Here is a 20,075-nt window from a genome sequence, read left to right as displayed (position 1 = left end):
TTTGGCTAATTCTGCCCTTCAACTAATATTCAAATAACGTCGTATTTTCTATACATTTCTGGGTTAATATGTGTACATAATCAGTTTCATGAACTGTTTTATTCCTTATGATTTTTTATTTTTATAAAAATAAATGTTTTTAAAGTTTTTCCAGTGGTAAATTCATGTTGAAAGAACTAGTCCATATAGCGTCATAACATGCACTGCTAGTGTCACACAAGTTCACTGTGTGGTATTAATTATATTTCCATTTGCAACCTGCCCTGTTTTTTTAGACATGCACTCTAGTTGTGCAATGAGATGAAAGTATCTTTGAAGACCATTATTACATATGAATATAATTTCCACTTGAAAATATAACAGAGTACCATGTGTTATTATATTAATGTCTAATACCTTCCAGTGCAAGTAGAACATTTACCCCTTTTCTGCCTTTTTACTTAAAAAGTTCTTCATAATAAGTTCTTCTAAACATTACTTATTGTATGTGTTTATTAAGTTTATTCTACTGTTTATTTGTTCTTATGTACTGAGAAATGATGATGAAGACTGTTTTGCATTGCTTGAATAAGGCAAGAAGATAATACATTAGTGTTATAGAACTGCTTTACATGTGGTTCATTCCTAAATGTAGACTCAAGCTGATTATATCAGGCTTTCAACAACAATAATGAGAGTTTAATTTACTTCATTCCATTGTAATGTCTCTTTTATCTAAAATTGTTCTGACTACAGCTTATCCCAAAATAATGACAATTATAATACTGAAACAAACTGTAAAATGTTACATGACTCTGTTGAAGAAATCAAATGTAACCTGTCCATTAAAACACAAACGTTTGACATGTTGGTAGATTGGAGATTTAAAAACAATGTTTTTGAATATATTTTTGGACCCCTCTTTAACCTATTTATATAAGAGACTCTAAAATTAGAAGACATATATAAAACATATTAAAAGAAGAACCCCTAACTATGTTGATGACATTAGTCGAGGCCAATATCTGTATGAGCTAGAGATGAATAAAACCACTTACAAGAAATGAGATTGGAAAACAAAGCAGCTTTACAATAAAACCCACAACGTCATGATAACAGACTGAGAGAGAGAAAAAAAGACCTTTGTGTTATTTCAGCATCTGGCTTGAGTTGATTTCCAATTGATTAAACACTTTTCATGTGTAAACTGCCGTGTTTGATCTTTATTTCTGGTGACTGTTTATATTATATTCTCTAAAAGGAAAAGTTTAAGCGTTGCATTCAATGAACAGCACTTCTCATGTTTCAGTATCCTGAGGATAAATCACTTTCCTCTACGTACTTTTATTTTCTTGTTTGTAAGTCAGGTTTGTGGGAAAGTGAGATACACAACTTCATTTTTATGTTATTTATTTATGAGCTTGTCAGTATTGAAGCAGTCATATTAATATTAAATATTCCAAAAATACTGATCCCGCAAAGAGGCCATATGTATAGTTCTTTGTGGAAATAAACAACACATAATTAGCTGAAGTAAATGCATTTCTCCAAAACTATAAAAAGGATGCAGACATTTATTAGCTTGTCTTGTTACAAAAGTCCATTCATACGATCCAGCAGAAGACGCCAGTCCTAAGGGGAAAAAAAGACAAGAATTTAATTATAGCACATATAAAAGCACAATCATCAACAACAACTAAAATATTCAACACACATAAACTCCAACCAAATTGGGAGCTTTGAGCTCAAAAGCATTTGAGAACCTTAGTGCAGATTTAACTGCATATCAAAACAAGCAGCGCCCAAAAAATAAACAATGCTAGACATAGAACTAGGAGTGTACTGTTTATATTTATCATGTATGTATGTATACACACACACACACACACGTGCATGAATATATTTAAGAAAAATATGCTATTATTAAATATATTTATATATAACATAAATATATAGATCTAAATAGATGCAATTATTTTCAATATATTATAATGTGTGTATTTAAATATACATAATAAATATACACAGTACACTACACACACATGTATGACCCTGGAGCACAAAACCATTTAACTCGTTGGGGTATATTTGTAGCAATAGCCAAAAATACATCGTAGGCTACTACTAAGGTGTCAAAATTATGGATTTTTCTTTAATGCCAAAAATCATTAGGATATTAAGTTTAGATCCTGTTCCATGAAGATATTTTGTAAATTTACTACTGTAAATATAAATATATCAAAACTAAATTTTTTGCCAAAATGTGTTGTATCCTAACAAACCAAACCAGCTCATTTATTCAACTTTAATTATTGGCTTTGTGGTTCATGGTCACATATATTTTGTGAACAAAATAATTCGTTTCGGATGCAATTTTTCATTTGACAGCACTACCTCTTTTCTTTTTTTAATGTATAAATCTCAATTTAAAAAAATGGACCCTTATGACTGGTTTTGAACTCTAGTGTCACACATTTGTACTAATAGCCAATAATACATTGTAAGGGTCAAAACTATGGATTTTTTTAATGCCAAAAACCATTAGGGTATTAATTAAAGATCATGTTCCATTAAACTATTTTGTAATTTCCTAATATAAAAGAAATATATCAAAACGTAATTTTTGATGAGTAATATGTATTGCTAAGAACTTCATTTGGACAACTTTAAGAGCGATTTTTGGAATTATTTTCTTGCACCCTCAGATTCCAGATTTCCAAATAGCTGTATCTCAGTCAAATATTGCCCGATCCTAACAAACCACACATCAATTGAAATATTATTTATACAACTTTCATGTTTGGCTTTGTGGTCCATGGTCACATATAATACGTGAACAAAAACATTTACTTTGGATGTGATTAATCGTATGACAGCACTACTTCACTTTGAACATTCTGTCCATTGTTTTATCTTAGTTTCATCCCTACCCTGAAGGTAAAAACAGATCAGGAAGACACAAGTGCTCTCACGTTTATCTGGAGGTGGCAGTGTGTGCTCTCTCAGCCTGTGCTCCGCAGCAGAGCGCCTGAAGACGCTCGGGGTCTTTCTTTAGGACTGTCGGGCGCAGCACGTCAATGTCCCGCTCGAGGTGATCCAGCAGCTCGCTGACGATCCTCGGCGAGTCGTGGAAGTCCACGGAGAAGTATCCTCCGTGCGTGTGTCGAGAGTCGTGTTTGGAGATCTTGTAGGGCAGCCTGCGCTCGCCGAGGCTCTCCAGACTCCGGACCACTGCGCCGCGCGCGAGCAGCGTCTCCACCGTGCGCCGCAGCACCGCCGCGGTCTCCGGCCTCTGCATCGCCTTCAGGATCACACACAGCTCATACCGCGGCATCTCCCCGCTGTCTGGGGTCTGGCGACCACCGCGTTCAGGAAAACTAAATGACTCTCAGTGGAAAGCGCAAAGCGGTCACAGAGCATAGACAGTAAAAGAGGCGCACGCGTCTTCCTCAAGGATATCCGTGGAGCTTGGTGTAGTGCGCCACCTTCAGCATCGGAGGGTTAAACACCTCCTGATGACTTCTTCTTCTTCTTCTTCTTGGTTTTTAACGGCGGCTGGCAACCAGCGTAATTAGGTGCATTACCGCCACCTTCTGCTCCGGAGTGTGGAACAGAGCGTTACATTCTACTCATTAATCCTGTCCTTTTAAGAAATTCAAAGAAAGCTTTGCTATTTATTTTACTTGCCCATTTTATTAAAGATTTAAAATGTACCACCTGAATTCCATTCTTCTTGATTTCAACTATCATACTACTTCTTTCTTCCTCATATTTCTTACATTCAAGAATTGCATGAGTTACTGTTTCTTCTACTTTGCATTCATCACATAGTCCATTTGGATGCTTCCCTAATATTCTGAGTGTACTATTGAGATTGGAATGTCCCAGCAATATTCTATTATATACAACCTCTTCTTTCCTTGTTTTACCAATATGTCTTATTTTTTTACTTACTTTGTTAATTAAATTGTAGAGAAATCTACCCTTTTCGTTGTTGTCCCACTTTATTTGCCATTCTGCAATAACCTTTTTCCAGATTAAAACCTTAATTTCAGACTTGCTTAGAGGAACTTGTAATTCTATTTCTTCTCTCTGCAAGGCTTGTTTTGCTAACTTATCTACGTCCTCATTTCCCTTTATACCTATGTGTGATGGAACCCAAATAAAACTAATTAAAATATCATTCTGAACCAATCTAGAATATATCTGTAAAATACTAAAAAGAATATCTTGATGACTGGATTTAAAAGACCTTAGACTCTTTAAAACTGAGAGTGAATCAGAACAAATTAAAACCTTTTCAGGTTTATAATCTTCTACCCACTGCAAGGACAAAAGTATTGCTATCATTTCAACAGTATATACTGCCAAATGATTGGATGTTCGCTTTATACAACTCATTGTCCATTCTGGAACTAAAAAGGCAGCTCCAGTTGTCTCACGCTCTGGATCTTTTGAGCCATCTGTAAATATTTGCAGGTATTGAGGATATTGTGTTCTAAAGTGTACAGAGAATGCTGAAGACATGTCTACTTCTCTTTCTGCTTTTTTAATTTCCAACAGATGTAAATCTATATGGGGAGTTGTATAACTCCATGGTTCATTTTCAGGAATCACCACTGTTGGGCTCATCTTAAACCGATTTACCTCCATTTCTTCTACATACACTTTACTACTCCATCCAAAACTTTTTCTACACAATTTATTTTGTTCCCAACAATTCATTAAAACCATTTTTGTAGGATGATCTTCTTTATGACCTTTGAGGTTAGCCCAGTAATTGATCATTAATTGTTTCCTTCTCATTTCCAGAGGAATCTCTCCTACCAGGACTTGTAAAGAAGGAATGGGTGTTGTTTTTACCGCTCCACAACACTGTCTCATAGCTTGTGCTTGTATTTTATCCAATTTTTCCAACAGGGTTTTTGAAGCTGAACAATATACCACACTGCCATAATCAAACACAGATCTGATCATTGCCACATAAATAGTTTTTATTGATGAAAAACTTGCCCCCCATGCCACTCCACTTACACATCTCATGATGTTTAATACCTTCTGACATTTTTCAATAACTTTGTTTATATGCTCCACCCATGTAAGTTTTGTATCAAAATAAATACCTAAAAATTTAAAAACATTAACTCTCTCTAAGGACCTCCCGTACATCTTCAAATTTATCTCTGGTATATTTCTTTTCCTAGAGAAAATTATAGTCTTAGTCTTTTCTACTGAAAATTTAAATCCCCAATCATATGCCCATTCTTCTACCTTTCTAATTACTTCTTGCATCCTTCCATTAATATACAAAATATTTCTTCCCCTTTTCCATAGAGCTCCATCATCAGCAAAAAGAGATCGACCTACATCTAGCTGTACTTGATTAAAAACATCATTAATCATTATGGAAAAAATTAATGGACTTATAACACTCCCTTGTGGAGTTCCATTTTCTATCTCACATCTGTTTGAAAATTCATTGCCAATTCTTACCTGTATACTTCTGTGCGCCATAAAATCTTTAATCCAACTGTAAATTCTTCCACCTATATTCATCATTTTCAATTTTATCAAAAGTCCCTCCCTCCACATCATATCATATGCTTTCTCAACATCGAAAAATACTGCAATTATTGATTCCTTATTTACCTGAGCTTTTCTAATTTCATTTTCCAAACATACAACAGGGTCCATTGTTCCTCTTCCTTTTCTAAAACCACTTTGATACTTAGTTAATATTCCTCTCTTTTCCAATAAATATGTCAAACGGTCTGTAACCATCCTTTCCATTAATTTACATATATTCGAAGTAAGAGCTATTGGCCTATAATTAGCTGGTTTAGAAGGATCTTTGCCATGCTTTCTTATTGGAATTATTATAGCTTCTTTCCAAGCATTTGGTAACCTTCCTTCCTCCCATACTCTATTATACAAGTCTAAAATTTTTTTCATTGCTCCATCTTTAAGATGTTTCAACATTATATTTGTGATCTGATCTTTTCCTGGAGACGACCGTGTATTATTTAAATTACTAATGGCTCTTTTCAGTTCATCTAGGGTAAACAGGAGGTTAACTGACAGAACTTCTGTTGCCCCATTTCTTTCTAGTTCTTCTAGATGTTGTCTCTTTTTTATTTCCCTCCTCCTCCTTCCTTCCTCACTCAGATTCCCTGACCCATGGATCTGTACAAATGTTTTTACCAACATTTCTGCTTTGTCTTTGTCTGTTACTGCAATTTCCCTTTCTGCTTCTAATACTGGATATCCACACTCTCTTTTATTGCCTCCCATTCTTTTTATCATACTCCACACGTCACCCACTGGCGTAGTTCTCCCAATCTCACTACAAAAGCTTTGCCAGCTATTTCTTTTAGCTTGCCTTATAGTTCTTCTTACCACTGCTTGAGCTTTCTTGTATAATATTAAATGATTATAATTATGCATTCTCTTAAGAAGTTTAAAAGCCTTATTTCTAGCTCTAACGGCTTTACCACACTCATCTGTCCACCATGGAACCGCTTTCCTTGTCATTTTTCCTTTACTTTTTGGGATTGTTTCCGACGCTGCTTCAAGCAGTATGGTACAAATGTTATTATTTAAGTTGTTAATTTCTTGCTTTGATTCAATTACTTCTAATCTTTCCTCACAAATTTCTTCAAATTTAGCCCAGTTTGCTTTTTCAAATACCCATCTTCCTCTTCCTTGCGCTGATGTTCTCTCCATCTCTATATCCAAAGTTGTAAATATTGGATAATGATCACTCCCAATGCTAGATTCCTCCCAAACCTCCCAATTACACTTACTAGCTAAATTATTAGAAACCAATGTCAAATCCAACACAGCCTCCATCCCCGTACGAGGATCTATCCTTGTACCCCTGCCATCATTTAAACAAACCAGCTCTCTTTCCTCTATTAATTCCTCCACCACTTGTCCATTAGCGTTTATAAGTTTCCCTCCCCATAATGTATTGTGTGCATTTAAATCCCCACACCATATTACTCTACCACTATCTTGTCCATGCACTTCCTTCAATTTATCTAAAACCAGATTTTTACATGGATTATAATAGTTTATAATAACTATTTCCTGTCCTCTCCCCCATACCCCCACAGAAATATATTCTTGGTCTCTCCCTTTTCCCAGCACCCTATGTTGTATTCCTTGTTTAATAAATGTTGCACACCCTCCACCATTCCCTTCTTCCCTATCTTGACGTACTACATTATATCCCTGTAAAACATATTCCAAACGGCATTTCAACCAAGTTTCCTGAACACAAATTACATCCGGTTTTATATACAATTCCTCAATAAACTGCTTGAACTCCTGACCATTTGCCATCAAGGATCTAGCATTCCACTGACAAACCCTCATAGATATGTATTACCCATTTGTATCCTGACTTGACCTTATCTGAAGTTCATCCCTAACTTCTTCCCAGGTCAAGCCCACCAATCCAAGATGACGTATTGCAGCTATTACAACTACCTGTATTTTTTGAGTTTTTGATTCAATCCCTGCTGTACCATTAATAACTCCAGCAATAAATGTCACAAATTTTTTCTTTTCAATAATCATATAATCTTCTGAAACATCTTTATTTCTTCTAACTGCATCCCCTGGCTGATCACTTTGCTTTGTATTTTGGTCTCTAACCAGTTTTGCTGCCTCTGCATAAGTTATCTTCTCCTCCACTCTCCTTTTCTGAATCACCATCTCCCTCTTTAACACTTCACATCCTCTAAAGGCAGCACTGTGACCCTCACCACAATTACAACACTTTGGTTTTACTCCCTCCTCACACTTGCCATATTCATGATTTCCTCCACATCGTGCACATCTACACTTTTCTCTACATCTTGTAGCAACATGTCCAAATCTTTGGCAATTAAAACATCTCACTGGCCCCGGTATAAACTCTCTTACTATATAACTCATTACCCCCAACATAACTCTTTTTGGAATTCCCTCCCCTTGGAATTCTATCACTACTGTTTCAGTGTCTTTCCTAACCCCTTCAACAACTGACTTTAGCCTATGCGCATTCACTACTTTTCCTCCTTTTACATTACCTTTAAATTCTTCCATACTTATGTTAAGAGGAACACCGAAAATAATCCCTTTTTGACCACTAGCTTTACTTATAGTTCCAACTTTGTTTGTGCTGACAACTTTAATCCCTCCTACTTCTTTTACTTTGAGAGCTTTGTTTGCCTGTTCTTCATTATTACATCCAACTAGCAAATTTCCATCAGAAAGTACTTTAGCAAACTCAACATTTCCGATGTCCCTATTTATGATCTTTGTCAGTTTTAGCGGATTAATTTTGCTTACCCCTAACTGTTCCCCAAATCTCACAATGCACTTAATGCTATCCCTACTCCTTTCGTCAGATTCTTCAACATCACTCCTTTTCTTCCGTTTTTCTCCTCTACTATTTCTAACTTCACTCCACCGGTTCCCTAAATATCCACCATTTTCCTCTTCGCTTCCTACATCCATACTTCCTTCACTATCCCCCCACTCAAACCTCTCTGTTCCATTCGCGGAGCAGTTGTGCCTTGCCGCCGATCCTTTCCGTCCACCTGCTGAGGTTTCCGCCATGTTCCGTGTCGAAGCCACAAACGCAAACCAAGAGAAGGAAGTGACGCAGCGACGCTCTGGAAATCCCCCGCACCTCCCGCTGCACACTTCCCCCGCAAAGCGGTCACAGAGCATAGACAGTAAAAGAGGCGCACGCGTCTTCCTCAAGGATATCCGTGGAGCTTGGTGTAGTGCGCCACCTTCAGCATCGGAGGGTTAAACACCTCCTGATGACGTTTGTCTTCTTCTTCTTTGATGTTTAACAGCGGTTGGCATCCAACTTCAAAGGTGCATTACCGCCACCTACTGTACTGGAGTGTGAACCGGAGCTAGACGAGAAACTATAACTAAAATGGAGACTTCCAACTCTCTTACCCCACCCTTTAAATAAATAATAAATATTTCCAAAATTGTGTTATATATTCTCTTTGCTATCCCTGTGTCCTTCAGGAAGGTAAATATATGTGTACTAATATCATTTGAAGTGAATCCCAGAAGTTCTTTGAGTGAATTCCCTTGCACCCCCAAATTCATTATGTTCTCTTTCATCTTTATCCTTTCTCTATAATATTTTTGGCATTCAAGTACCACATGTTCAACAGATTCAATACTACCACAAAATTCACATCGCCCTGTTACATGCTTACCTAAAATATGTAAGCACTTATTTAACCCACAATGTCCAATCCTTAATCTAGTAAAAATTATTTCTTCCCTTCGATTCCTTCCAGTGATCCTCTCTGTCCCAACCTTCTGTTGTATTCTATATAAATGTCTCCCTTTCTCCGCTCTATCCCAACCATTCTGCCACCTTTCCATAATTTCCATCCAGATTTCTGTTTTAGCCTGTTTTACTTATTAAGATTGATATTTCCACATCTTCTCTTTTACTGGCTTGTTAAACCAAACCATCTACCATTTCATTTCCTTTAACACCAACAAGAGCTGGTACCCATGTAAATTTTACCTTCACCCCCAACTGAGAAATCCTTGTGTAACATTCCAGTACCTCATACAAGATGTCTAGTCTTGATTTTGACTTAAATGATTGCAAACTATTTAGTACTGCACTAGAGTCTGAGCAAATTACTACTTTATCTGGTCTTGTTTCTTCTACCCACTGTATAGCCAGCCGGATACCCATCAATTCCACTGTAAATACAGATACTTGATCAGACAGTCTCTTCTGTACCTTAATTCCCATTTTTGGTATTCCAAATGCAGCCCGTTTGCCCAGATTTAGGATCTTTAGGATCTTTAGACCCATCTATGTAAATATCCAGATACCCATCAAACTCCTCATTCATATGTTCACAAAAAACTCAACATAAATCTACCTCTGCTCTACTCTTTAAATATTGCAGCTATTTAATAACTGCAGATCCACTATAGGTTCCACAAACAACAAAATCAGATACAGATGAAGTAACACTGTAAGATTACATTTGTTTGAATGCATTATTGCAAAAGCGATTGCGTGTGAATGTGCTGTAACTGTTTAAATCATGCTTCGACCCGAAAATATTCAGTAAAAGGAACAGACAAACTCCTTGAGAACTAACCTATAACTTCCCGCTCGGCTATTGTCGTCATTGTAACCTTCTGATTGAGAGATCCATCTTTATCAAGCTATAGTTGAATATGTTTAACGTGAATACTTGCTAAATATGCAGTTATATTACGGGCCGTTGGCATGAATTGTACTCGTGATGGAGCGGTGGTGGAGTGCTCTTGGAGAGAGTGAAAACCACAACGCTCCGACTTTTAAAAAATCCGCTCCTCGCTCCTTTCAAAATCACACCACTCCACGCTCCGCTCCCACTCCACTCCGCTCACATACTCTGGTTGGGTGGGACCTACCTGATGACGTTTGTGCAGTTACAGTCAAACCTTCAACATTTTATTCACTATAGCTTAGAAAATTTTAATAAAATATGGCAAGGACTGTGTCAGAACAAATTCATATTGATAATGTCAGATAACTTTGATAGAAAGAAATGGATTACAGTCAACCAAAATTATTCAGATAACTGCTAGTATGACAATATTTACACAACTAACTTTGTTGAGCCACGCTTAGCAATGCTTAATTTAGTTCAGTCTGTGATGTGAAAGGTCAGATTATATTTTAAAGAATAACATTTAAGCAAAACTGCTCAGGTCAAAGTGTCTGAATAATTTTTTGTCTCGGAATTTTATTCATTTATTTTTAGTTAGTTTTACATAGACTGTGGGTATAATATGTCACAGTTTACTTTTGTTATATATATATATATTGTGGGTTCAATAACATTCATCTCTGTACTTACCAAACAGAAAGCAAATAAACAATATTTATATTTATAACTGCGTAATGCGATCGCGTAAGAATTGTGACGCAGTTACTGTGCGCCATTTCCAGCGACGCCACGTGACGGTGAAATAGCCAATCGCGCTCCTCCTCCACACGAGCGAACGAAGATGGCGCAGGACGGCACGGTGCCCAGCGATCTCTACCAGCATGTTTACTCGTTTCTCGTGGAAAACAAGTTCGCCAAAGCCGCGAAAGAGTTTTTAAAGCAGGCTAAAGTGGTAAGAGCCCGTTTACTTGTGTATTAAATCCCCTCGCGTGCGCGGGAGTAGTTGTGCTGTAACGTGTCTATCGGCGCACGGAGTCCTGCACGCGCATGGAACTGACACGCGCGCTCTGTGTGGAACACGTGTATATGAGCTCATGTTGAGGATGTGTTTAATTACTTGTAATTTCTGCTGGTCTTTGTAACATTTTGACCCGTGTCATCACAGCTTAGTTTTTCTTACACATTTAACTTGTTTTTCTCTGTACAGAATTAATTATTCATCATGGTTCTTTTTTTTTTTCAATAGTTTGAGTGCTGTCTTTTATCTTTATATAAGAATAATACAATTATACAACATAAGCTGAAAAACGAGAAGATGCAAAGGGAGAACAAATGCCAAGGGGAATCAAAGTAGACAAGAAATCAATGTGAAATAACCCAACAGTTTCTTGAATGATTCACACGTGTTCTGTAGCCACATAAGTTTCAGCGTTATCTCTGACTCTTAAGAAGATTATAAAGTTCAGGATTCGTTCACAAATTGTACTTTTTATGTAGTATTACAATTTGATTATGCGAGTTTTACCGTATTTAAATTATATTATATATATAATTTACAATTGTGTCTGTTTCATCTCTTTAGAAACCTCAAGACCAAAATGAGGAGCGTCTCATGGACATCTTCAGTTTCTGGGTGAAGTATGTACAAGCTGTGTCTTATGAGTGTTTGAATGGGGCCACTCTCAAGCCCTATTCGTACGAGACTAGTTTACTAATCTACGTTTGAGTTTCGATTCTTACCACCTGAAGTGATTTTCATGTACCAATTAGGACGAGACTATTATCTCCGTGTTTATTACAGAGGTGAGGGTCTGGGCGTCACAGAGATCACGTGCTCTGTATGCGTGCATTGCATATAATCATTCAGATTGATTACCATTAGTATTATTACACAATAAATACTAGATGGCTAGTATAGCAAAACCATTTGAATGTGTGGTTTCTTTAGTTTAACTTTTCTTATTTTGTAGTAGGATAAACCCATGTTTAATTTTCCTAAAGGTTTATCTGTAATGAAAACATTATCATTGAGTGCATAAATTAACGTGAGTAATCTTCCCTGATGCTGTTATTACAATAGCCATTGTGTGAGAAAAAAACAGATTCAGACGGGATTAAAATCACCAAGTGCGTCTGTGAAACACCGATTTCTCTAACCAACCCCTGTAAAACTAGTCCCATCCGAATTATGCTTTGGTCATATACCTGTAGTTTTGCTGTCACTGTTGGCTTGTACTAACTATGATTTGTCTGCACAAGGTCCCCAGAAACCAAAAAGCGCAAAGCGGTCACCAGTGCCCCTGCGGCGGTCAACGGCCCATCAGCCAAGAAGGCAAAGAAAGATGCGGAGAGCTCCAGTAGTGAGGACTCCAGCAGTGAAGAGGAAGCTGCAGCACCTGCCAAAAAACCCCTACAAGGTACAGAGCTTTGCTCTCTTATGCTCAGCTCACCAACGCTGTATTCACGTGATCAGAAATGCAAAATATTAGGTAACACTTTATTTTATGTTGTCCTTGTTACATGTACTGCTCTTATAATAACAAAGTGTAGATAATTACATGCAAGTAGCACTAAGACAAATCCTAACCATATTGTAAGTACATGTAGTTAATTAATATTACTCAGTACTCTAATGTAACAGGGATACCTTGAAATAAAGTATAACCAAACATTATAACAATATAAAATAAAAAGTTTATTTTAAAATGTAGTTTGTTCCTGTCGTGGCATGACTGAACATTCAGCATCATTACTCCAGTTTTCAGTGTCACATGACCCTTCAGAAATGTCGAAAATGTTCTTAAATGCATCCTTTCTGAATATAAGTGTTTATTTAAAAATCTTACTGACCTCAAATTTTGGGCAGTTGTTTGTTTAAACCCTCCGTTAAGTATTTAACTTAAATATGAATGGCTAAGTATTTAACTAAATGTTTTGCATCTAACAGCGAAAGCTCCTGCTCCAAAGAAGCCTGCAGCTGTAGCTGCTAAAAAGAGCAGCAGCTCTGAAGACTCCAGCGACTCGGAGGATGAAGCTCAGGCTAAAACAGCAGCAAAGGTCAGGAAGCTGTAGCTGTTCATGTGAGCTTGTGTGGTTCGACTCTGCTAGGATGCCTCGTCCTGAATCTGGATCTGTTTGTTTGTTGTACAGAAGCCTGCAGCTGTGAAGCCTGCAGCCGCAGCCAGGAAGAAAGACAGCAGTTCCAGCAGTGAGGAGTCGGACTCGGAGGAGGAGCCGGCCAAACCCCCGGCGACAGGTGAGCGGAAGCATGGGTGTAGTAGTAATAATAGTAGTTATGGGTTTTTCTTTTTTAATCCACATTATTGCCATTTATTACTGATGATGAGCTCATAGACAGTGGCAGCTTTAATGGACTGAATTCACAATAATGCACAGATCTGTTTCCACATAAGATGATCTGTTCTGAAAAAAGAATTGATTGTTTGCATCAGTTTTGTATCATAAGTAGATGCAATCAAAATACTTGCTGTCAAATGTGCTTTTTTTTTTTTTTTTTTCATCTGTGAGGACCTAGAGATCTGCCAAGGCCTTTCTCGCTAATCTAAGCGTGCTCCAAAGTTTGCCTACATTTTCAGTCAGAAAACAAAAAAGCAGAGTATAATATCTGTGATAGCTAAACATGTTGTAAGAGAGCTGTCACCAGCAACATGACACAGCACTTGAATTTAATAATCGTTAAAGATTGCGTGTAATCTTTGCATGTAATAGTCTATTTCTAAATTACAGTAATTCAACCTTTGACGAGTGTGATCAGTGTGATCACTTGGTTCATCTGTGCAGAGCTGCAACAGGAAAAAGCCAAGCTCAGATTTTAAAATAGGGAGTGCATTAATACTCTCGTGACATGCATGTATGCAAATTATGTCAGAAGGCTATAATTTATTCTGTTATTCTGTTATTGCATCGATGCAAAGATTTGTCAACACCACTAGAGTTCCTATTTTCAAGTATAATTGTTCAAAGTAAGTTACATAATCAAAGTGGTGATCTGTGGTCTCCAGGAGCAAAGGCCAAGCCTGTGGCGGGGACCCCTAAACCGGCGTCCACTCCCGTGTCTGCAGCTCAGAAGAAGCAGGACAGCAGCAGCAGTGAGGACAGCTCGAGTGAATCTGAGGACGAGGCTCCGGCGAAGGTACTTCAACCTGCAGATTATATCTCCAGCGCAATCATGCTTTAGAAATCTAACCATAATAGAACCTGAATACCTATGATTAATTTTATTTTTGCTCAGAATAAAAACTACAATTGTTTGCTTGCTTATTCACAACTAGTTCCTCTCACTTGATCACAGAAAGCCGTAAAAACAGCAGTCCCAGTGAAGACCCCTCCAGCTAAACCTGCAGAGTCCAGCAGTGAGGAGTCATCCTCAGACGAGGAAGATGCACCTCCTACTAAGAAACCCAAGACTGGTATTACTACATTTCTTTTACATTGCTTGATCGTAAAGGTGCATTAAGAAATGGGATTTCCGGCATATATCAGTGTTCCCAAACAACCAGTATTACAGTGATCTGACTTTATACCGAAAACGATCACCCTGTCTCCGTCATTACGCTTTATTTACTGGATCAAGCGATCACAACATAATTAAATCGCTTTTTTGGTCCAAGAATGAGTCCTAAGCTTGCCTCATTTGAACATGTTAAGAAATCTGAAAAGTGAGTTTCTGGAAAAGAAGAGTTGAACACGAAACCGAAGAGCATCTCTCTTTACAGGACAGTTCAGTGCCGTCCCGCCCCCAGGATCACTGACCGCTCAAGCCAAATCCCCTGGTAAGAGTTTGAAGTGTACATTACAGTAATGATTAGTGTTATAATGGTTGCAATGTTAATAATCAAAGTAAACCTTCATCCATAGATTCTCACAGACCTTCAATAATGTTAAGCAGCATGGTGCAATAATATACAATTCAATTCTACGTTGATTTTTTGTAATTAGCTGTAAGTTATATTTGTAATACACAAGAATGAATCATTTTTTGACTATCTGTATCGAAGCATAGTACAAAAGGCATAATTTGAGCATAGAAAAAGGTAAACAATTATGTAATATACGAAGATTAGCACAGATTAATTTGCATGTCTGGTCCTAAGATAGACTTATCCTTAAAACCATATAGTTTAGCTGAACGTTAACATTTCAAAAGTTGAGAACTCTGCAGAGAAAACACATTGCTCTGGATAATCAATCTTACAGTTACTAGTATTCATTATGCTTTTTTGTGTAATAATGTAGACATTAGTTTTACATATAATATATAGTTTGTTGTTTTGTTTAAACCAGCTGCCAAAGCTGCTCCGGCTAAAGCAGCCCCAGCTAAGAAAGCACCTACAAAGGTCACTCCTGCTCCCAAAAAGGACTCTTCAAGTTCAGATTCTTCAAGCTCCGAGGACGAAGCAGCAAAGCCAGCTGTCAAAGTCACACCGGCTAAAGCAGCATCTGCTAAATCTACACCCACTAAAGCAGCATCTGCTAAATCTACACCCGCAAAAGCAGCATCTGCTAAATCTACACCCGCTAAAGCAGCATCTGCTAAATCTACACCCGCTAAAGCAGCATCTGCTAAATCTACACCTGCTAAAGTGACCCCAGCTGCAGACAAGGCTTCATCTTCAAGCTCTGAAGACTCTGACGATGAGGAGGAGGAGGTGGTGAAGAAACCGGCAGCTAAAGTTGTCCCTGTTAAACCTGCACCAGCCAAGAAAACAGCAGCTAAAGTCAAGCCTGCTGCAAAAGAATCGTCTTCATCAAGCTCCGAGTCTGAGGAAGACAAACCTGCCACAAAACCAACCCCAGCCAAGGCTGCTCCTGCTAAAGCTGCTCCTCCAAAGACGACCCCTGCTAAGAAAGACCATTCCTCAAGTTCAGGTCAGTTGTCATCACATCATAAAGACACAACATTTGCATGTAATCGTTATTTACTTGCCTTCATGTCATTTGCAGCATGTATGGTTGATATATATGGAACACAAATAGAGATGTTCATGATTATCTCTTTCCATAAAAAGAAGCTTCTATATCTACAACTTCTGCACCCAATTTTACTGAAGCCCTAAGCTTGCTCTCTTTGGAGCTTGGTAGAGCTAGTCATTTACATTTAGAAAAATTGAGTCTTACAGAGTTGAAACTGGCAGTGAATGCAGAGATCTAGAGAAATGGAGTATCATCATCTGGACGCTGTTTATCAAGATTGTGTTAGCTGATGGATGTATTTTATCTCGCACAGATTCAGACAGCTCTGAGGACGAGGCACCTGCCAAACCAGCAGCTAAGTCCAAGCCTTCGAGCGCTCCTAAACCTGCAGCCAAGCCCGCTGAATCCAGCTCTGACTCGGACAGCTCTTCAGACGAGGAACCTCAAAAGAAACCAGCCAGCACACCGGTGTCTAAACCTGCTGCCCCAGCCAAACCGACTCCTGCAGCCAAACCGACCGCTAAACCAGCGGAAAGCAGCTCAGACTCGGACAGCTCTTCAGATGAGGAACCGCAAAAGAAAGCAGTCACCACACCGGCATCCAAACAGGGCACCCCAGCTAAACCTGCAGTTGCAGCTAAACCAGCTGACAGCAGCTCTGACTCTGAAACCGACAGCTCTGACTCTGAAGACCAGACTCCAGCTGCGAAGAAAGCTAAACCAGCAGCGGCTGCTACGACTAAGAGCCCTGCTTCTGCCTCCAAACCACCTGCTCCAGCTGGTAAGAGCGTCGCTAAGTCCAGCAGCAGTGATTCGGACAGCTCCAGTGAAGACGAGAAGAAAGTGAAGACTATGGTGACGCCCAAAGCAGCAGCAGCGAAGCCGGCCGTGACTCCAGTTAGTGCGAAGAAAGCCAAGAGCAGTAGCTCTGAATCTGACAGCTCTGACTCCGAGACCGAGGCTAAGAAGACTCCCGCCAAGCCTGCCGTCACCAACGGGAAGGCTGCTACAACAAAAACCCCCACCTCAGCAGCGAAGACGCCGGCCAAGAAGACGGCAAAGTCTTCCTCCTCGAGTGACAGCAGCTCTGATGAAGAAGAGTCTCCTAAAACACCAGCAGTGAAAACACCACCTGCTACGAAAGCACAGGCTGCTAAAGCCACAGCAGACAGCAGCTCGTCTGAGGACTCTTCATCGGAGGAAGAGGAAACGACGGCCAAGACTCCCGTCACAACAAACGGTATTTACTGGACTCAGTTTATCTGATAGCAAGGTGTTTTTTGTGTTACTGGTTCTCAAGCCAGTTTGTATTACTTTAAATGCGTTACACTAACACTGAAAATCAAACCTGTCAAATAAGGCCCGTGATACGCCAAGAAACCGTAAATCACCACTCAACACTTTATGCTTGATAAAGGGCAGCTCATTATGAGGGGAAAAATATCTTGAGACATAAGTTTAACTTGTCATGTTGTAAATGGCATGACCTTTTTACAAAGGTCAGTGCAATGGAAAAAATAACAAACTCTCAACATGGTGTACTGAAAATGTGAGTGCAACCATCAAAAATGTACATTTAGTGCATGTTTACATAGAAAAACAGTTGAGAAGTGCCACAGTTGTTTTATTGCCAAGTTGCATCTAATATAACACAAGTTGCATGTTTTACAAGACACGTCACATGCAAATATTAAAGTTTTTAGCCATACTACTTTGGATTTGAATTATTTGCACTCAAGGTTCTTATGGTTTTGTCTGCTGTTTTGGATAAAAATTGGCAGCACACCTGTGATGTTTATAATGTCAGATTGCTTGTGGCAGGTCAAGGCCTCACACTCAGATGATCTTGGAAGAGAGGGCATTGGTTACATTGGCGTTAAACTGTTGATGTTTATCCTTTTTTTTTTCTTTCTCTTTTTTTTCTTAAGACATTTAGCCTTCAGCACAATTGTAAACCACTAAAAATAGTTTTTCTATGATCACAGGGGCAAAGAGCAAAAAAAAGGGCAAAGAGGAAGAAACGACAACACCCAAGAGTTCAAAACTCACCACATCCACACCTCAGACGTTTCCCAGAACCAAACAGAAGGTAAAGGGCTGTGTTTGTGATTGTGTTGATGTCGGCTCTTGTACAGTGCATATTCAAACACACTCCCAGGGATCTGGACTATATCAGTCTAAATGTTAGGATTTGAGCATCAGTATCGAGTGAATCTTGCTTTTGATGCGAGCAGCACTGGTGCTTCACATTTCTTTAAGTGTTAAAGGGATAGTTCACCCAAAATCAAACCGATCATTTACTCGTTTATTTTTCGAAGCACAAATTACAATATTTGTAATGAAATCCAAGTTATTGTTGCGTCCCTCAAGTGAAAACTGACGCCTCAAAAGTAACGGACAGAAAATAGCTTCTTGTAAATGTTTTTTGATGTAAAAATCCTGATAACATTACAAGTGGACCTCGGAGAACAGTACAAAATTAAAAAACAGGAGTAGTTTATGGCCCCTTTAAAACTCGTGCTTAAAAAATAATTTATATTTGAAACCAGTTTATAGCTTTGAGCTTAAAAAAACTCGTGCTTAAAAAATAATTTATATTTGAAACCAGTTTATAGCTTTGAGAAGAGGCAAGAGTTCCTCATTCCAGCTCCGCTCCACTCACAGTTTGTTTATGCACTTATTTTCTATATCTGTCTCTCTGTCATGTGACTTATAAAGGAAAGCAATGCTCCTTTCCGTAGAGTAAGAGACGAGGAAATTGAGGTGGACCCCCGCCTGGCAGACAACTCATTCGACGCAAAGGTAAGATATTAAACCTGAATGCATATTAGCTGAGGGTGTACTGTAAGGAGAGTCTTTGTGCGCGTATAGTGCTTTAATACGTTCGTCTCTTGTTATTTTCTTCTAGATGGGAGCCAACGGTGACTGGGGCCAGAAGGCCAACAGCGTGCTTAAATTTACTAAGGGCAAATCTTTCCGGCATGAGAAGACCAAGAAGAAGCGTGGCAGTTACAGTGGCGGCGCAATCTCCACCTCCGTGAACTCCATTAAGTTCGACAGTGACTGAGATCACAAACTAAAGAACCTCTGAACTCTCCATGTCTGTCATATCAGCACTGTTTTGACCCGTCTACCCTCGGTTTCTGCGAGGTGTACCACTCACATTGACTGAAGAAAGCAGGAATAGAGGGGATGGGTTTTTTTGTTTTGTTTTTTAAACACCCAATCATTCATGCAGTTAGACACGGTGACCACATGGTGGTGCCAATTCATTGTGTTTAGGCCTTTTGATTAGCTTATGAGTAAAATATGGTTTGGGCTTCACTGTAACATGTTTCTTAAAGTTGGCATGACAAATTATGAACGGTTGTTATAACAGGTAATTGTTAATGTACTAGAAATGACGGAGTGTTTTTCTTTTTTATTATTATACGTCAAAGAAATGTCATTGTTGTTCTTGCGTTAACATTTTATGAGCCTATCCATTGTATCTTGAGCCTGGTGATCTGTGATTTGAAGAAACTGTAGTGAATGACTCCGCCCACTTCTGTTTGACAGACACTGGACCATCCTTACAATAACAACACATGAATCCCCCTCATTAGGTTTTAGTTTTAATCTTTTATGGTTTCATACGTTACCCAGGATTTTGTCATTTGGTCTCCTTTATAATCCGTATTGTATCTGTAATTAAAACTTGGACTGAAACTCAACAGTATGTCTGTTTTTGATCAAATTTTTCCAAGTTCCCATAGAAGCTCGGCTGTGTGCGGTTTAATTTTGTATGAGGGTTGCCGAAATGTCTACCAATAAATAAAGTGAATCCATATGCCAACTCTTAAAACCGGTTTACCCACTTAACTATCATTCATTGAAGACTAAAGATGAAGCCTGTTTCGAGTATTTACAATTGTCAAATGTATAGGATGCGGTAAAAGGGATGAGGGCCGTGTTTAT

The 20,075-nt window shown here is 38.5% G+C and overlaps 2 protein-coding genes across 5 annotated transcripts; one reads left to right on the top strand and one right to left on the bottom strand.

Annotated features, from left to right (window-relative positions):
• Positions 1 to 1,372: 1,372 nt before the first annotated feature.
• Positions 1,373 to 3,338, bottom strand: LOC127970368 (28S ribosomal protein S6, mitochondrial). Its single transcript, XM_052572912.1, has 2 exons — positions 2,952 to 3,338; positions 1,373 to 1,611 (listed from the first exon to the last, which is right to left on the bottom strand). The coding sequence occupies exon 1, from the start codon at positions 3,311 to 3,313 to the stop codon at positions 2,954 to 2,956; it is 360 nt and encodes a 119-aa protein (XP_052428872.1). The 5' UTR covers positions 3,314 to 3,338; the 3' UTR covers positions 1,373 to 1,611; positions 2,952 to 2,953.
• A 7,631-nt stretch (positions 3,339 to 10,969) lies between these two features.
• On the top strand, positions 10,970 to 19,831 carry nolc1 (nucleolar and coiled-body phosphoprotein 1). Of its 4 annotated transcripts, none has more exons than XM_052572909.1 (14): positions 10,970 to 11,136; positions 11,767 to 11,822; positions 12,444 to 12,601; positions 13,132 to 13,241; positions 13,335 to 13,440; positions 14,207 to 14,337; positions 14,497 to 14,614; positions 14,921 to 14,977; positions 15,489 to 16,073; positions 16,432 to 16,560; positions 16,690 to 17,358; positions 18,104 to 18,207; positions 18,837 to 18,920; positions 19,027 to 19,831. In XM_052572909.1, the coding sequence occupies exons 1-14, from the start codon at positions 11,026 to 11,028 to the stop codon at positions 19,183 to 19,185; spliced, it is 2,577 nt and encodes an 858-aa protein (XP_052428869.1). In that variant the 5' UTR covers positions 10,970 to 11,025; the 3' UTR covers positions 19,186 to 19,831. The 4 variants fall into 4 exon arrangements, with proteins under 4 accessions (XP_052428869.1, XP_052428868.1, XP_052428867.1 ...); XM_052572908.1 differs by having other exon boundaries at positions 16,432 to 16,596; positions 16,726 to 17,358; XM_052572907.1 differs by having other exon boundaries at positions 16,432 to 17,358.
• Positions 19,832 to 20,075: the final 244 nt, after the last annotated feature.

This window comes from Carassius gibelio, chromosome B13 (assembly GCF_023724105.1).
Source record: "Carassius gibelio isolate Cgi1373 ecotype wild population from Czech Republic chromosome B13, carGib1.2-hapl.c, whole genome shotgun sequence".
NCBI lineage: Eukaryota > Metazoa > Chordata > Actinopteri > Cypriniformes > Cyprinidae > Carassius > Carassius gibelio.
The sequence above is the reverse complement of the archived record's forward strand: the minus strand, read 5'-3'. Positions and strand labels throughout refer to the sequence as shown.